Source organism: Puma concolor, chromosome B1 (genome assembly GCF_028749965.1).
Source record: "Puma concolor isolate L17-30 chromosome B1, mPumCon1.1.hap2, whole genome shotgun sequence".
Taxonomy (NCBI): domain Eukaryota; kingdom Metazoa; phylum Chordata; class Mammalia; order Carnivora; family Felidae; genus Puma; species Puma concolor.
Window position 1 is genome coordinate 14,433,039 of NC_141670.1, and position 17,781 is coordinate 14,450,819.

Genomic DNA, 17,781 nt, shown 5'->3' on the forward strand with positions numbered 1-17,781 from the left:
CCCTGGGCCTGGAGCCTGCTTGGGAGTCTCTCTCTCCTTCTCCCTCTGTCCTCCCCTGCTCGCTTGCAGGTGCATGTGTGCACTCGCTCTCTTTTTCTCAAAATAAAATAAAATAAAATAAAGTAAAATAAAATAAAATAGTCCGTATTTATTTTTTGTATGGATTTACCGCCCAGTCTGAAGCTGTGAACTTTGAAAAGGATGTTATGACTTACTGCTCCTTTTCTGGATGTTCGTCTCTGTATTTTATCCTTGTTTTTCCCCTTTGAGATTCCAGACACAGTGGTGCCAACTCTAGATACAATCAAGAACAGCAGGGAAATGTGGCCTAGACATGTCTTCCCTTGTGGGGAGGGTAACTGAATGTTGACACATGTGGTTTGACAGAAAGAATCACCTGTACGTGTATTCTGGTTTGTTGTAGGTTAACGAAGCCCTTGTCGTTTGCCGATTGTGTTGGGGATGAACTTCCGTGGGGATGGGAAGCAGGGTTTGACCCACAGATTGGTGTCTACTACATCGATCACGTCAACAGTAAGTTTTCCATTTTGGTAACAGTAAACATAGCAGAACAGTGATCCGCCCCCCCCGCCCCCCCCCCCCCCATCTAGAATCATGCAAAAGCATCAACCCTCTACAAAGTGAACTTCTTTATTGTAAACCCCACTTTGTCAGTGACTGACATTAACACATATGCCTGTTTTGCAGTCTGGGGCACGTATAGAATTGGGCTTATGGGGGCAGAGACAGAGAAACGAATCTGTCTGTCCGTGTGCGTGTCTACCTGGTAGGAGGGGAGTTTCTCGAGCACAAGGTCTAGAGGCCTGTGGAGACCATGAGCCATTTGCCCCCGCCCCTCGGACTGGGTTTCCTCTTTTTCTCGTCCTTGCCACGGACAGAGTTGGGCGTGCGTACGGCCCAACATGAACAACTTTTTGAAACACATACTCGGCGTATTTTTTATATGTCTGTGTGTGTGTTTATGTTTGGCTCTCTATCCACCCCTTTAAAAAATTTTTTCAGGTGGACACGTGTAATACTGATACTCGCTTTGCTTATTTCACTTAAAAACTAACCCTTTTATTTTTCTGGGTTTTGAGTAATACCTCATGATTTATACTCGGTTAACTTATTTCTCATAGGTCTGTTGCACTAAAGATTTATATAATATAGTACTCTTTTTTAATATCTTTAGGAATAATGTTATAGAAGAGTATCTGGGGCGCTTGGGTGGCTCAGTCAGTTAAGCGTCTGATGCTAGATTTTGGCTCAGGTCATGATCTCGCGGTTCGTGAGTGCGAGCCCCACATCGGGCTCCGCGCTGACAGTGCGGAGCCTGCTTGGGATTCTCTCCCCGTCTCTGTGCCCCCTCCCCCGCTCCCTCTCAAACATATAAATAAAAAGTTGAAAGAACAGAAGTATCTTATTTGATGCCCGGTTATTAGTGGTGGCTTGCAGCCTCCCTTGTGTCGGTGTATGATGAAGTCTTGAAGAGACACAAAAAGCCCGTATTAATAACAGTTCTCTCTTAGAAACCTCCGTATGTTAAATAGAATAGGGTTACAGCACTTCTATCGGATCGGAGAAAATATCCTGGCACTGATTTCCTGTCAGGATCTTTCTTTACCTGTGCAAATACTTCCCAGGACAACGGGGAAGTTTTCCAGAACTGATAGAACTGCTCCACTCCTGCCCGACGCCTACAGAGGCTGAAGGTGGGGGCGTGTGCCGAGCCGGGGGAGAAGGCCCGGTGCCCCCAGGAGATCTGGTGGGAGGCTCCAGTGCAAGGGCGGTCGGGATGCAGGTCCGCATTCCAGCAATCCACACCACGGGGAGGGGCTCTGCCGGGAGAGCACCGAGAGCGGCGGGGAAAAGGCTCCCCCACGACCCAGTGGCCGCCAAGCAGCCAGAGGAGAGGGCAGTTAGGAAGTGTGGCGAGGCGAGCGTGGGTTCCACTGTGTCGGGCCCGCAGGCGGCGTAGGGAGTCCTGTCGCGGGATAGGCCTGAGGGCTGGAAACTTGTCTGAGCCTCACACAGGTCGATGGGATGGAGGGATTGAAAGGAGCGAGGACACGGGAGAGTGAAGCCAGTTTTTCAGTGAACACCGACAGCCGGTGATCTGGGGCGTATAGTTTGGGAACCAGCTTTCATGCACACATTAGTTCAGTGTTAAGTGCAGGTGACCGTTTCTGCAGGTTTTGCCGCTGTCTCTTTTCTGTGTCATTAGAAGAAGTGCGACTTTTGGGTAGAGAGATGTTTCCCTGAAAGTTGCCCCGGAGTCCATGAAGAATTCATAATTGTGGGTTTTAAGGTTAGCTTTCATTTTGGTATCTTTCAGTAAACGCTTCTTTCTTCTTTAAAAATGTTCATTTATTTTGAGAGAGAGCGAGTGGGGAAGGGGCGGAGAGAGAGGGAGAGAGAAGGAATCCCAGGCAGGCTCCGTGCTGTTATCGTGCCCAATGTGGGGCTCAAACTCATGAACTGTGAGATCATGACCTGAGCTGACATTGAGAGTCGGACGCTTAACTGACTGAGCCACCCAGGCGCCCCAAACCTTCCTTGATTGTATTATTGTAAGTGGGTTCTATTGCTTATCAGTGACTGACATCTAACTATTTGAATGCTATTTTTTTTTAAAGATTTTATTTTTTTAAGTCCTCTCCACACCCAGCGTGGGGCTCAAACTCACAACCGCGAGATCGAGAGTCGCGTGCTCCAGCAAAGGAGCCAGCCAGTCCCCCCCAGATATTTTAATGTTACGATGGAAGGGACTACTTTTGGTAAAATTCTGACAAATAAACGGTCAGCGGAATATCTGGAATGCGTCACTATTTAAATCTCACTTGCATCCTTACTTCATACGGACGCAAGTTCAGCTTGTCTTCTTTAAAGAACATTTGCGGAAGCAGAAACGAGCCTACCTGCCCTGACTCGCCAAAACCGAACTCTCGTGGTACCAAACGAGGAGATGAACGCCCTCGGCTTCCCTCTCGCTACCCACGGGCCACCTGTAGGGCTTCCTCCCCGTCTCGGTAGGTTCTCCTGCACCCCCATCCCCAGGAGCCCTCTTGATAACTTTTATATCCCATCTTCCCCCCCTCTTTCATTTCTTTACCCGTCATTCTCTGGTTTTAAAAATTCCTCCCTCCACTTCTTTACCTAGTGGTTCTGTTGTCTTCGTATTTAAACTCTGGAAACTCTCAAAATGAAACCAAACCAGAACTACCAGAAGAAACCAATAACAGCCGGCTCCCCCCGACCCCACTCATTCATACCCAAAACCGTCTTTCGGCCCAAGTCCCTCGCCGGCCGTGGCCCACTCTTTCTCCCCCTCTCGGCGAAGCTTCCCGAAAGCCACGGCCTGCGTGAGGCCTTCGTTCTCCGTCGTGTCACAGAAACTGCCCTTGCTGAGCTCGCCTGAGACCCCACAAATGGCCCGATCCAGGCCACACCGGGGTCTCGTCTTTCTTCATCCGGCAGAGTCCCTTGTCACTGTGGGTTATTTCCTCTTGCTCTTTACTCCTTTGGATTTCACAGTACCTTCTGCTGGGATTTATTGATTTATTTATTTTAACATACCTGGCTGCTCTTGCCCTGTTTCCTTTGCCTGTCCCTCGTCACCTGCCCCTGGGCTTCTGTGTGCAGCCTGCGGGTCCCCTTGGGTGAGGACCTCAGTTACTTCCTGAGACTGACGGCTGCCAGGTTTGTCCCTTCAGCCTTGTCCAGAGTTCCAGATGCACCTACTTGATTCCTTGCTACGGGGCCCTTTCCTGTCTGCCCCCACAGGCCTCCACTTACCTCCTTGCCTCTGCCCCGCCCCCACACCGGAGACATAGCACCCGTGCTGGGAGCTTCCTGGCAACTATTGGCTCGAGCCCGGGGCGCTCTCGGCCCAGCCCCTCGGCTCTCCCTTTCGGCCACATCCTTCTCGACCCCTCTGCCCAGACCTCCCTGCTTCCCACAGACCCTCGATGGGGTGCTCGGTCCGGGTATTTCTACAGTGCCAGGTACCTAGGGATTTTTGGAAAGCACGTGGCAAACGGCCTTTAACTTATTGATTTGTGTGTTCTCCTCACCAGGTTGTGAGCTTCTTGTGGACAGTGCCTGTGTCTTCATTTCTTTAACCTTGGGTGCCTAGTAGAAGGATAAACTCTTAAATGTTAGAAGGACGGAAGAGCTCGTTGTTTAACTCACACGCTAAAAGTTTTCTGTTTGTTTTTGAAGAAACTCAAGTTCATTTCAAGTGTATGTTGTGCTTCAGAAAGCACCACTGTGGATATTTAAAAACTCAATTATTACAATGTAGATTTTTAAATTTACCATTTTGCTTTAGTGCGATAATCGTATCCCAGTAGCGTGATGGACTCACTGTGCCCTAAAGTGCCCAAATTACCCACAGCAAGTAGTTTTCCCACTAAAAAGGATCTGGTCCATTATCTCATTAATCTTAAAGACAGTCTTGTGAAGTAGTTTAGGGAACAAATGGTGTTATCTTCTCATAACAGCTGGTCCACACATATGTTGTGTCTTGACATTGTATAGTTTCAGCATTATTTTCTCTTTATTTACAAAAAAAAAAAAAATGAAATGAAGACTGTTTGGCTGTTTAATACTATTTCTGTGTAACACTGTTAAGTATCTAGAAGTAAAAGATTTGACCTTGACAATAAAAGTATTTTAGGCCTTAAGTGTTTTATGATAGAATCCACCTTTTCGTCGGTTTGTGTGGAGTGGGGGTTGTGGATATTGGTGGGGGACATTGGTAACTAACGGAAAGGTAATTATGAAATACAGTTTATAAGGTTTTGATATTATCACTAGAAGCAGAAATAAATCACTTTTTAGTAGCTTTAGAGTTGTGCCTTAATGTTTTTGTCTTTCTTTTGATAATGGAGGTCTCATTGATATAAAAGAAAATACACAGCTCTTAAGTGCACCTGGGTGAATTGTGGCAAATGTATAAATCTTTTGTCACAAAATCCGGTCAAGATGCGGATCACCCCCCTAAGTTCTTTCCTGTTCCTTCCAATCACCCCCCTCCCCACTGCTACGGATCGCCCTGACTTCTATCAGGATGGCTTAGTTTTGCGTGCTCCAGAACCTCACGTACACTGAGTACATTTGATTCCGTGAATGGAATCTTTCACTCAGCATATTTCTAAGGAATCGGATACTGATAGCATACGGTATCGTGGATGAATATTCGTGCCTTCATCTGACAGAGAAGCCATATCCAGGCCAGACACAGAACTCCTGGAAATCCACACTAAGAAGCAAATAACCGAATTTAAAAAGGGCCAACCTAGACACTCTCCCAACTCTCCTCTCTGCCATCTTGCCCCATGCCCTCTGGCTCTGTGGAGCCTCTCGTCTGGGCATTCTAGCAGGTACTCTCTGGCTTTAGCCTCGCCACACGCTGCCAGCCGCTCCTCAGGACAGAGCGGACAGGGGACGAGCTGGCGCAGGGGGGACCACGCCGCCACCGTTGGCCGCCACGGGGTTCAGCCCGTTTTCCGGGGCTTCCCCGGATGGTCGTGGGAGACGCGCCCTTCGGCACCCCCTCTCCCTGCCGATCCTCCGACAAGACAGAGCAGGGTCGGGCTGCACCCATTTGCAGTACCTAGGGGTATGGGAAGCACCAGAGGTGAGGGATGTGTAAAACAACAAGATAGGACTCACTGCCATGTGATGCTTCTGCGAGTTCCAGCTTCCTTCCACGATCCTCCTTGCTCTTACTTACTGTGCCGAGTCTTGCTTTGATTGTTTTCTGGACATTGTCGCTGTTGTTCTTGTTGTTTTGTTCTGCTGTCCTCGGTTTTTAGTTGTAGTCGGTCGGAGAGACCGGACAGAGTGCGCTTACGCCGTATTAGCTGAGCCAAACTGCTCTGGATTAGTTGCGAAGCAACACCTGTTGTGTTTAAATTTGATGAAAATTTCTCAAGTGTTGGCGATATTTTATGTGGAGCTGTTTCCTTTAGGAGAAGGGAAATAAATTTGGGACCCTCCTGTTTGATCTGTGTCTTATTTTATCCTTTATGTTTCCCTAGGAGGGGAAACCGTTAGGCTGTTTTATAAAGAAACATTCTAGGCACTTAAGACATGCGAGTGAAACAAATTTCAGTGGTAATGATACTCGTTTTTAGTGAGAGTAACTAACAGTTGTCAGTATCACTGATCTGTAATAATCCACATATTTCACTTCCGGGATCTATTCTCAGTCGCAGCGGTCCTTTACTTCCACCCAGATGTAGGGTTGGCGTAGGTGACCGTGCCTTTCCTCCTGAACCTGTAGCCTTCCTTCCTGCAGACTGTTCCCCCCTCGCCCCTCATTTGCCACGTATTGAGAGTCCCTGTATCTTGTGACTCCCCGAAGATGTGACCTCACCCTCATTCCCCAGCGTGCTGTCATTTATCTGCCGGACTATTGTTCTTTGCCTTTCCCGTGTGAACGGCTCTTCTGTCTTTATTTGTGGCTTTGAGCGTCCTAATATTTTGTCAGACATTTCATTTATAGGACACTCCCGCGTCTGTTGTCATCAAAACTTGCAAACAAACAAGTACAAAATGGGATTCTTCTGTTTTCCCTTTGACTTTATTATTTTTTGATACATTACAGTCTTCATGATTATTAACTTGAAAAATGTAGAATCGTTCTATCAGTTCTTACAGAATTTTTATCTGTAATGTAATACCACATTTGCTCCTCTGACCCCTTTTCCACTGTCATTTTCCTAATTCAGACCCTCGTTACCTTTGCCTTTGCTTTCTGTCTCTTTTTTTAAAAAAAACAAATTGAGGGGCGCCTGGGTGGCGCAGTCGGTTAAGCGTCGGACTTCAGCCAGGTCACGATCTCGCGGTCCGTGAGTCCGAGCCCCGCGTCGGGCTCTGGGCCGATGGCTCGGAGCCTGGAGCCTGTTTCCGATTCTGTGTCTCCCTCTCTCTCTGCCCCTCCCCCGTTCATGCTCTGTCTCTCTCTGTCCCAAAAATAAATAAACGTTGAAAAAAAAAAATTCAAAGGAGAACACGTAAAAGTGCCCTGTTTCGGATGTCCTGAAGGGTGTCGCTGAGGCTGCTAGAGACAGTGCTTTGAGCTGATACCCAAAGAATGACTGAGTGAACCGGGCCTGGGGGAAGAGGGGCTGGGGTAGGGTTTGGGGGTTGGGAGAAGGATACCTTCCCGGAAGAAGAGAGACCACAAGTTAAAGCCGAAGTCTAGAGAGGCCACAGAAAGCAGGGCTTGATGAAAGAAAGAAATGCAGAGCAGCTGAAGGCTGGTGTGTGTCTTTGTGGGGGTCTAGGGAGGTGACTGGAAAAGTCAACAGGGGCCAAGTCCTGAGGGGCCATTGTCTGGAACCTTCCAAAACCCGGTTCCGTCACTGCCTGTTGCATGGAACGTTCCTTTTCAACCAGAGAAAACCCTGGGTCTCTAAACGGCCGTGGCACCGCATTCTCCTCTCAAGGCTTTTATCACTTTTTACTGCACAGACTGTGTGTGTGTGTGTGTGTGTGTGTGTGTGTGTGTGTGTGTTTAATTCATGTGTCAGAAGTTTTTCTGTATTTTGTAAGTTCTTGGAAGGAGGGACTCATGCCTGAACATCTTGTTTCCCTGTTGTGTGTAGCAGATGGTCGGTACTTGTCTGCAGAAGTAACAACAGATAATAAGCATAGCGGATATTTTCTAGAAAGGAAGACAAGGAAAGCTACTCATGTTTGTTTTATCCATTCTTCCCCAGCACGACAGAAAGGACAGAAATAGGCGTGATAGACAGAAATCACGTTCCTTTCAAGAATCTGATGTGATCTTCCATGGTAAAGCTCTTAGAACTCACAACCATGTTCTCTGTCTTTAAAGTCCCACATCTAAAACTGACGCCATGTCCGTTCCCTCGAGGTACGTGACATTTTCGCAGACATCATGCAAATTATACAGCATTCTGACACAGTGACTTCCCAGCGTCACCAGGTCTTAACACTAACATACCACATTTTTATAATGCACTTTTTTAGTATTTACATTTAATAAAAATTCTTCACAGTCCGTTCAGCAAATACAGCCAATGGAGATGAAGCACGATCCTGCTTTATGAAGCCTTTGGAGGTGCCTTCGGGAACCCTCTTTGTAGATCATATTTGATTTGTACGGCATTTCAGAAATGTAAATGTTCCCGCTGCAGCTCTTGTAGCATATAGTATTTAAACCAGCCTACTGGAGTGTTTCTGCTGATCTGTCCAAATAAATGCTCGTTTATTATTATTGTTATTATTATTATTATTATTATCATTATTGCACTTTATTCATTTAAATGTCAACATTACTTTCAGTGTTTTGTGGCAATTTAGGCATCGACAGGTATTTTATTGAAACTGCACCAGTTCCCCAATACATAGAGAAAATACGAGTAGACGAAACCTCTGAAGATACTGAGGGAGAACTCGGGGTACATATCTTCCTGTAACTATTGCAACTTACAAATATCTCAAGTTGTTCACCTGCACTTTGTTTTTGTATCATCCCTTTAGTTGTGTAGTTTATTAGTTATATATCTCACTGGGACACATCACCCCCAAACCCAGTGGCTCACAATACATTTATTACCTCATGGTTCCTGTGGGTGATGAGTCCAGGCAAGGCTTCGCAGGATCCTCTGGCTCACCGCGTCACAGGCTGTCTGTCCTCAGGGTGTCAGCCAGGTTTGCTGGGGGAGGATCCGCCTCCACGCTCACTCACGTGGTGGTTGTCAGGATTCAGGTCCTTGTTGGCTGTGGGCCAGCGGCCCCCCTCATTTCTTGTCATGTGGGCCTCTCCATAGCACAGCTTACGACATGGCAGTTTGCTTCACCACGGAAGGAAAGCCAAGAGCCAGGGAGGGAGGGCACGCACAAGGTGGCCCGCACGGCCTTTTGTAATCTAGTCCCAAGTGACATCCCTGTTGTACTCATTAGAAGCAGATTACTAGGTCTAGCCCGTATTCAAGGGTCAGGAATATGAGGAGGTGAGGATTATTACAGGTCATCCACAATAGGGAAAACTTTTCTAAGACCATAAATTCCCATTCGTTAGAGGATGAGTTCTGGACTTGGAGTCAGATGGCATTTACATGTTGGAAATGCTTGGATAGCCGGAGACCTGAGTTGTAATGAATATCGTCAATTGAGAAGTTTAGGCTCTTGGGGCGCCTGGGTGGCTCAGTAGGTTAAGCCTCCAACTTCAGCTCAGGTCATGATCTCACGGTTTGTGAGTTCGAGCCTCGCGTCGGGCTCTATGCTGACAGCTCAGAGCCTGGAGCTTGCTTCGGATTCTGTACCTCCTCCTCTCTCTGCCCTTCCCCCACTTGTGCTCTGTCTCTCTCTGTCTCTCAAAAATAAATAAATGTAAAAAAAGAAAAAGAAAAAAGAGAAGTTTAGGCTCTTAATTAGCTGACAGCTGCCGTTCTCCTTATTCTCCAAGGTGGCTGGGCTGCCCCACCGTGATGATGTCCTTGAGGATTCTGGGCTGGAGGGGCTGTCCAACCGGGACTGTCCCCTCCTACATCTCTTTAGACATTGACTCCAGCATGGTTTTTTTTTTTCTCTTAATTACATGAAATATGCCTCGTTTGCATGTTGGAATATTTACGTCTTTAAAAATTAGAGCTCAGGGGACACCTGGGTGACTCAATCGGTTAAGCATTTAACTCTTGGATTCGGCCCAGGTCACGATCTCACGGTTCCAGTATGGAGCCCCACATCGAGGCTCCATGCTGGCAGTGCAGAGCCTGCTTGAGATTCTCTGTCTCTCCTTGTCTCTCGGCCCCACCCCTGCTTGCACTCCTCTTTCGCTTTCTCAAAATAAATAAACCAAACGAAACTTTAAAGCAAAATGAGAGTTCAAAATACTACTTTAGTGGACGCTCAACTTTTTGTACCAGTGATCGTGAAGCAAAGATTCTAGGCCCGAGTCAGCGGCTGCAATGTGTCTGGCTAACTCAGGCCATTTTGTAAATCATCCAAAGCCTCTCTAAGCCCTAAGGGGACCCAGGGTTCATAGCTGAACCACTCCAGTTTAGTGTTATCCCTTATCCCCAGACACCACATCAGTTAGACGTTTCCAGAACCAGCCTGGCCCCTAGAGGTTCTCGTGGTCCACGTCAGATCCCCTCATATCACTGTCTGGGTTTTGACTTACTGCAGCCTCCGGGGCCAACCAGTAATACTGAGTTGGGGTGCCGGAAGATCGGGCTTCACACGCAAAACATCTTAAACAGCACGTGTCATGGAACATTCCAGCAAATTAACAAATTACTTTTCCTGTCCTAATTGGTCGGGAACAGGTTCTCGTATTCATACAGCGGCAGACCCGTTTTGACACACCTGTTTTGGCGGTAACTGATTGAATTCAGAGAGGTGACTGCCTGTCAGCACAGGGAGGTCGGTGCCATGGAAGGAAGTTGTACCACAGTCCCCCTGTCCATGCTTGCAGGGCCACAGGGGGAAGCCCCTGGTTCGGTCAGGAGGCAGGAGGAGCGAAGGAGAGAGCGCTGGCCAGAACCTTCTTTGCGGTTTCCGTGGGGGAGGAATGGGCGAGGCAGGGGGGGCAAGTTTGGGCAAGCTCGAGATTGGATCGTTTGGATAATTTCGTGGAGAAGGCAGCGTGTGGGCCATTGCAGAGGGGTTCGTTGGACTCTCTTGTGGAACTTTGAAACCCGCCATTGCTTGGGTTCTGCCCACAGAAACTCTAATGGGCTGGGATTTTCTTTTTGTAAGCGCTCTCTGGGCGATTCTAGTATCCAAGACTGCAGAACCAAGAACCGGGCCGTAGAGTGTTCTTCAACCAGGACCAGGCTTTGGTTTGGCTTTTTGGCTTCTGTGTTGGGCTTCTTTTTAAATGTCAAACCCACTGTGGAATGACAGATATTTTTGTAAAGTACAGTAAAAATGAATTCCTTGAAAAAGGGAAAAGAAAGTAGAAAATGCAAGCCCCAATATTATTAGAGTCATCACTATACAACAACTATATAAAATTGCTATGAAGATTTCAAAATGTTTCCTCGTGACTTCTCTACTTTTTGCAGTGGACGTGTGAGAGAGTTCGGGGACCCGTGTAGTCTGCCCGCAGAGACTCTGAGTAGCGCTGATGTAGAGGGCAACATGGCGTCCCGGATTAAGTAAATGGAAACATGCACCGTGGGAAGCAGATTGGGTTCAGATCACACAGGGCCTTGAATGCTGGCATAAATAGCTTGGCTTTTATTCTGTAGGTGTTGGGGAGCCAGAGAATTCTTGAGAGGAATGGCGGGACCCCAGCTAAGGAAGCCGACTTTGGCAACTTGGTGTAGGATGGCTTCCCAGTGAGGATAAAGTGTTAACGATCTGAAAGGGAGTGGACTGTGGGGAGCCCTGGGGATAAATAAAACTTGTATCAGATTTCTGGAGAAGTCACTTCACAAATAACCAACAAATTGCCTAGAGTATATAAGACTTAAAGCTGATAATTTTTTTTTTTTTAAAGCTTAAATAATCCAAAAAAAAATCATTAAATTCTAAACAATAACCCACCTGGTATATTTTCAGAAACCACACAGATTGAAGATCCACGGAAACAGTGGAGGGGGGAACAGGAGAAGATGCTCAAGGACTATCTCTCGGTGGCCCAGGATGCTCTCAGGACACAGAAGGAGCTGTACCACGTGAAGGAGCAAAGACTGGCCCTGGCCCTCGATGAATATGTACGATTAAATGACGCCTATAAGGAGAAGTCAAGTTCTCACACAAGCTGTAAGTGCAGTGTGGCTGTTCAGACTGTGAGAATGGGGACCAAAGTGTAGCTAAGAGAAGGCCACCTGCGTTTCGCTGGAGTTGCCTGTTGAGGCCTGTCCCTTCCTAGGCAGAAAAAGTCCCCGGAAGCCAGGAGAGAGGGCGAGGGTACCCCGCAGACTTCTCAGCAAGTCCCCTCCCCTCCCTCATTTGTGGATCATCAATCCCTGGTGGTTTTCACTCCTCTGCCTGATTGCCTTTTATTTATTTATGAGTTAATGTTTACCTCTGCGGGTCAAGGCAAATATTTCGGCCCCCTTTGCTGCTCTTGTACAATATTTTAGCGGGAGGAGCTAGAACTGTTATCTGGAATGAAGTTTTCTGTCGATCACCCACTTACATCTCAGAAATGGATCGCCTGGAGCTGGTTTGTTTAAAGAAGCAGTTTTGATGTGAGCGGCTCAGAAGTTCTGCTTAAATTACCGGTTTCTGGGTAACGCACAGCTCTGACAAACCGTGTGCACAGGAAGGTCCTCTGAGAGTTCGTACATAGGTGTGAAATCCAGAAACCAGTAAGCTCCATGGTCTTTAAGGCATTCCTCTTTCTTGAGTTTTTTTTAAAAAAAGTATAAAGGTTTGAAGACTACTTTTTATATTTAGGTGTCTGATGAATGACAATAAAGGAGTTATAAAGTAAGTATCCACAAAAGCATGTAAATCTCGTTTTTAGAGTTTGTAAATTCCAAGCTGAGAGCTAGTTCTACAACTGGTAAAAGTTCTTTTTTTTTTTTTTCTTTTTTCTCTTTGAAAAGTATTCTCAGGATCTTCATCCAGCACTAAGTACGATCCCGATATTTTAAAAGCGGAGATCTCCACTACGCGATTAAGGGTAAGGTTTTTCTTTTTCATGGTTCTATGTTTAACATAGGCATCGAATCTGAGGGTGACAGAGAGGGCTTTAGTGATCTGGCAGGAACGTCCTCCACTTTTTCCTGGAAGCTGGCCATTCTGCCTTTGTTACCACGTTCAGTGCCCGAGACTGTCCTTGTTGGAGAGACCGTGTGTTCCGTTACTCGGCGATTGTTATTACCTGCATCGTGTTACGTGTATTATACGCACCCAGTATGTTAAATGTACTTATTTAATGTACACTAATGTGACGTTACAATAGACTTAGAATACTTAGTATATTAAATCAAAATTTGAGTCTCTGTAACCTTCCCTGACCATGCTGGAAAGCGTCTTCCAGAGCTGAGGGTAACTGCCCTCCCGTTGGACAAGCTGGTACTTACAGGTGCCCACAGATCGTGTTCCCACATCATCCCTTCTCTCGGTCAGACTTCACTTGTTCCTCACACTGCCTCATGGCTTTGTTTCCTGATCTTTACCTTAAATCTTTTTGACCGAACTGCTGCTAAGGCCAGACCTTGTGTATCCTTGATGTTTGGAGTCTGAAAGACCGTTCGTCAAGTAACTGCTTTCATGCAACCAGGACGTAGGTCACGAAGTAGATTATTATCATGACTCCAGAAGCCCCCACTGCGTCCCTGCATCGATGCTGTCCTCCCAAAAGGTAACACTGGCCGCCTCAACGTGGTAGGGGAATTTTTTGCTTGCTCGCTTTGAATTTTGTAAAACGGGAATGTTACCGTACGTATCATGAATGGCTTCCCTTGAAGGAACATTTCGAGATTCATCCACATTAGCCTATACTGCGTTAAAGCATCCCACTTTTGTCTGCACACCCTGATTTCTGTATCTCGTCCAACTACCGATGTACGTTAGCATTTATTCCGATTTCCGGTAATTAAAAAAAATACCTTTCTGTGATGCATGTCTTTTGGTGCACATAAGTACACGTTTTCATTTGTTGTGAAACTCGGAGAGGACTTGCCATGTCAGAAAACACACATGCTTCAACTTAGCACTTGCTGACAAAGGGCTTCGGGCCTTCTAATTTCCTGATACCTGCCCTTAAGGTTTAAACTACTTTTTACACATAGCTTCTGCATTCATCCCCCAGGTTTTGAACTTTGTATTTTTATTATCAGTTCAAAATATTTTCTAACTCTTTATGATTTCTCATATAAGGGTATTAATTTTTAAACAGTTGAGGATTTTCTTACCTTTTTTTTTTTTTTTTTTTTTTTTACTGATTTCAGCTTAATTCTCCACTGTGTCTTTTTCAGTTCTAAAATTTCTATTGGAGTATTTTTTATTTCTAGTTACTTGCCCACATTCTGCACACTGATATGTAGGTTTTTGAACAAAATAATCCGTTGCTTTTAAGCTCCACATCTTTATTAATACAATGTCTAGATTTCCTATACGTTGGATTCTTCAATGTGGTCTGTTTGTTTCTCATGACTTTTGCTCACTATTTGGGCAAGCTTCGTATCGCTGCTTACTTTTTATTAAGAGCCATGTATTATGAATGAAGAAGTATAAGGATAATTTGAACTTTGGGATGAAATTGTCATCCTTCAGTGAGGATTCAGTTTTGCTTCTCATGGGCAGTTAGGCCAGGGGCCGATAATTATAAATCCGTCTCGGGTCAAGCTATCTGAAATCTGGGCTTCATTCTTCTTCTAAGAGCGGGTCTATTTCCCGTCTACCCTTTCTCTTAGGGCAGAGCTCTTCAAAATCCCAACTGAAATTTGAGAACGTTTATGAGGGCCCCTTCTGCTCGACTGAGGTCAAACTCCAAATCTCTCCCCTGAACCTGTCACCTCTATGGGATCGATAATAGCTCTGTACTTGTGGCTTCAGTCACTGTCTTCTCCCACCTTTTCAGCCTCTCTGTTGTGCACACAAATGCTTCAAAAGGAAAAGCATCGCCTAGTCTGGATCCTGACTATGAGCTTTCCTTACCTTTTGAGTCTTTAGCACAGGTTCCTGCTGCCTTGGTAGTTCTCCCGTGTCTTCATGTAGATGTTTTGTTTTGTTTTGGTTTTTTCTCACAACTTTTCTATTTGTTCTCAGAGGAAGAGTGTGAAAACAGTTTGTATTCTTAGAAGCTGTATCTCCCTTCAGTTTGGATTTCTTGGTTTAATTTATGAAATCATTAATAGAAGTGTTCTGTCATTCTGCCATAAACATCCGTCCAGTGTATCACTGACCCTTTACTCCGTCAGCCCACCATATTCCTCTGTACGTTTCTTGAGAATATCATGCGATGGCTGGTCAGATGCCTTGTTGTTGTACCTCAGTCCTGTGTCTACACATTTCTGTGATCTGCTTGGCTAGATACCTTACCTAAAAAATGGAAATGAGGATATTTTGTCCAATTTACTCTTCGTAAACTTCAGCACTCACTTGAGCTATGCACTTCTCAGGAAATGATCACTTATGATTGCCCTTTGAAATTTTAACAGTTTTTCACAGTTCTTATCTTTGTAAAACACGTTGTAAATGGAATATTACGCGAGGAATAGTGTTCCATTTTTTCCTTTTAGGAAAGATGTAAACCAAAGAGAAGATTTAAAAGCAAACGCATGTAGGATATCTCATCCACATAAACCATTTAGAAGGAAATGAAGCCCCATTGGAATTGGGGGATCCCAGGAGACCCCAAGTGGTCACATTCCCCAGACCTGTCTCCTAATGCGGCTGGCCCTCTTAGATAAAGCTTATCTTGCCTCAGGTTTGATGTACTCTTCCTATCAGCAGTCTGTATTTCATATATGTATTTAATCACTGTGAGGCCACAAAAATGAGCTATAAGAGAGTGCCCGCCTCAAGAAAGCGCTTCCCTCCAGAAGAGGGTGTAAGACATTAATAACCAGCTGGAATGTGGGAGATCAGAAATGACTGGCTTCGTCTTTGTCGTTCGTGAATAGTTCAACACTTCCTGTCGGTGTAAATGCCTTTTTATAAGCACTCCCACAGAAATTGGCCCTTGTGGTCTATGCTGCTACTGTCGTGGTCTGAACACTGTGAATCAGACGGTGCCCTCGCTCTGCTGTTTGTGCACATTTTGGCCAGGTAGCCCTTTTGGAATGCCCCCGCCATCCGGAAGTGGATGGGTGACTTGGCAGAGTCTCATAGATGTTGGTAACTTGGCCCTTCTTGGCTTGCCTCCCCTTTAGAAATCCCTGTGTCTGTTAGTCCCTGTCCCAAGCTGATGCCACAGAAATAATAACTCATGAATGAACTAACTCTTCCTTGCTTTGGGGTCTCAAGTACCTGCCTGCATTTTTGGTCACCAGCAGTTGTTCAGGCATAGCCAAACACTAGCGTCATGCTTCATTATCTTGATGTAATGGTGTAAGTAGAGGTCGTGCACTTGTTTTACTGAATTAGAGCTAGTTGGTCAAGTATTGGGCAGCTAGGTGCTTAGGAACATCTATCTAAAACATCTGTTTTAGGTCGTAGGTATTGGTGATGATTGGGTTTTCTTTTCCCCCTTGGTCAAGGGATAATAGTACTTCTTGACATCTTATTCCTCATTATTGAAATGGAGAAATAAGTAAGTTCATGCTTTTTATTAATATACTCATGAGTTTTAGAGGTGTCATTTAATGGTACGAGAAAATCTTTCTTGGGAAGAGGAACGTAAAAACTTTTTACTGCAGAATTTATTATTTCTACAGGGAAGTCAGCTATTTCTCAGAAAACTGGGAAAAAATACTATTTACTTTATTCATAATAGATACTTAGACCATAGCCTTCTTGGGATAGAGAATGGAATATCTCGTACAAGCTAAAACTTTAAATTCAGCTGATATTTTAAAAAACTTATACTCCATAACATACATTCATGGTAAAAACTCTCAACAAAGTAGGTTAGAGGAAACATACCTCAACACAATAAAGGCCAGATAGGAAAAACCCACAGCTAACATTATACTCAGTGGTGAAAAACTGAGAGCTTTCCCCCTAAGGTCAGGAACAAAACAAGGATGTCCTTTCTTAAACACACTTTTATTCAACATAGTACTGGAAGTCCTAGCCACAGCAATCAGACCACAAAGAGAAATAGAAGCCATCCAAACTGGTAAGGAAGAAGTAAAACCTTCACCATTTGCAGATGACATAATACTACATATAGGAAATGCCAAAGAGTCCACCAAGAAACTACCAGAACTGATAAATGAATTCAGTAAGGTTGCAGGATACAAAATCAGTATACAGAAATCGGTTGCATTTCTGTACACTCATAATGAAGCAGCAAAAAGAGAAATTAAGGAATCAATCCCGTGTCCAATTGTACCGAAAAAAACAAAATACCCAGGAATGAACGTCATCGATGAAGTAAAAGATCTGTGCGCTGAAAACTATAAAACATTAATCAAAGAAATTGAAGACAACAAAAAGAAATGGAAAGACATTCCACGCTCATGGATTAGAGGAACAATATGGTTAAGATGTCTAAACTACCCAAGCAATTTACACATTTAATGCAGTCTCTATGAAAATACCAACATTTTTCAGAGAGCTAGAGCAAACAGTCCTAAAATTTGTATGGAACCACAAAAGACCCTGAATAGCCAAAGCAATCATGACAAAAGAAAAAAACAAAAACAAAACTGGAAGTATCATAATTCCAAACTTCAAGTTATATTACAAAGCTGTAGTGATCAAAACAGTATGGTACTGACATAAAAATAGACACATAGATCAATGGAACAGAATAGAAAGCCCAGAAATAAACCCACAATTATATGATCAATTAATTTTCAACAGAGGAGGCAAGAATATGCAATGGGGAAAAGATAGTCTCTTCAACAAATTGTGCTGGGAAAACTGGTCAGCTCTATGCAAAAGAACGAAACTGGACATTTTCTTACACCATACACAAAGAATAAACTCAAAATGAATTCAAGACCTAAATATGAGAACTGCAACCATAAAAATCCTAGAAAAATCATAGCAGCATCTTTTCAGATATGTCTCCTGAGGCAAGGGAAACATAAGCAAAAATAAACTATCGGACTACATCAAGATAAAAAGCTTCTGCACAGCAAAGGAAACAACAAAACTAAAGGACAACCTAGTGAATGAGAGAAGACATTTGCAAATGACATATCCAATAAAGGGTTCGTGTCC

At 44.8% G+C, this 17,781-nt stretch overlaps 1 protein-coding gene across 3 annotated transcripts in view; it reads left to right on the forward strand.

Moving 5' to 3' along the window:
- Positions 1-17,781, forward strand: part of WWC2 (WW and C2 domain containing 2) — a 213,023-nt gene that overhangs the window by 101,590 nt on the left and 93,652 nt on the right. For all 3 annotated transcript variants that reach the window (XM_086703161.1, XM_086703163.1, XM_086703162.1), the window contains 3 exons: positions 425-534; positions 11,551-11,754; positions 12,546-12,622. In XM_086703161.1, the coding sequence (XP_086559287.1) occupies positions 425-534; positions 11,551-11,754; positions 12,546-12,622 (391 nt within the window). The remainder of the gene's footprint in view (positions 1-424; positions 535-11,550; positions 11,755-12,545; positions 12,623-17,781) is intronic.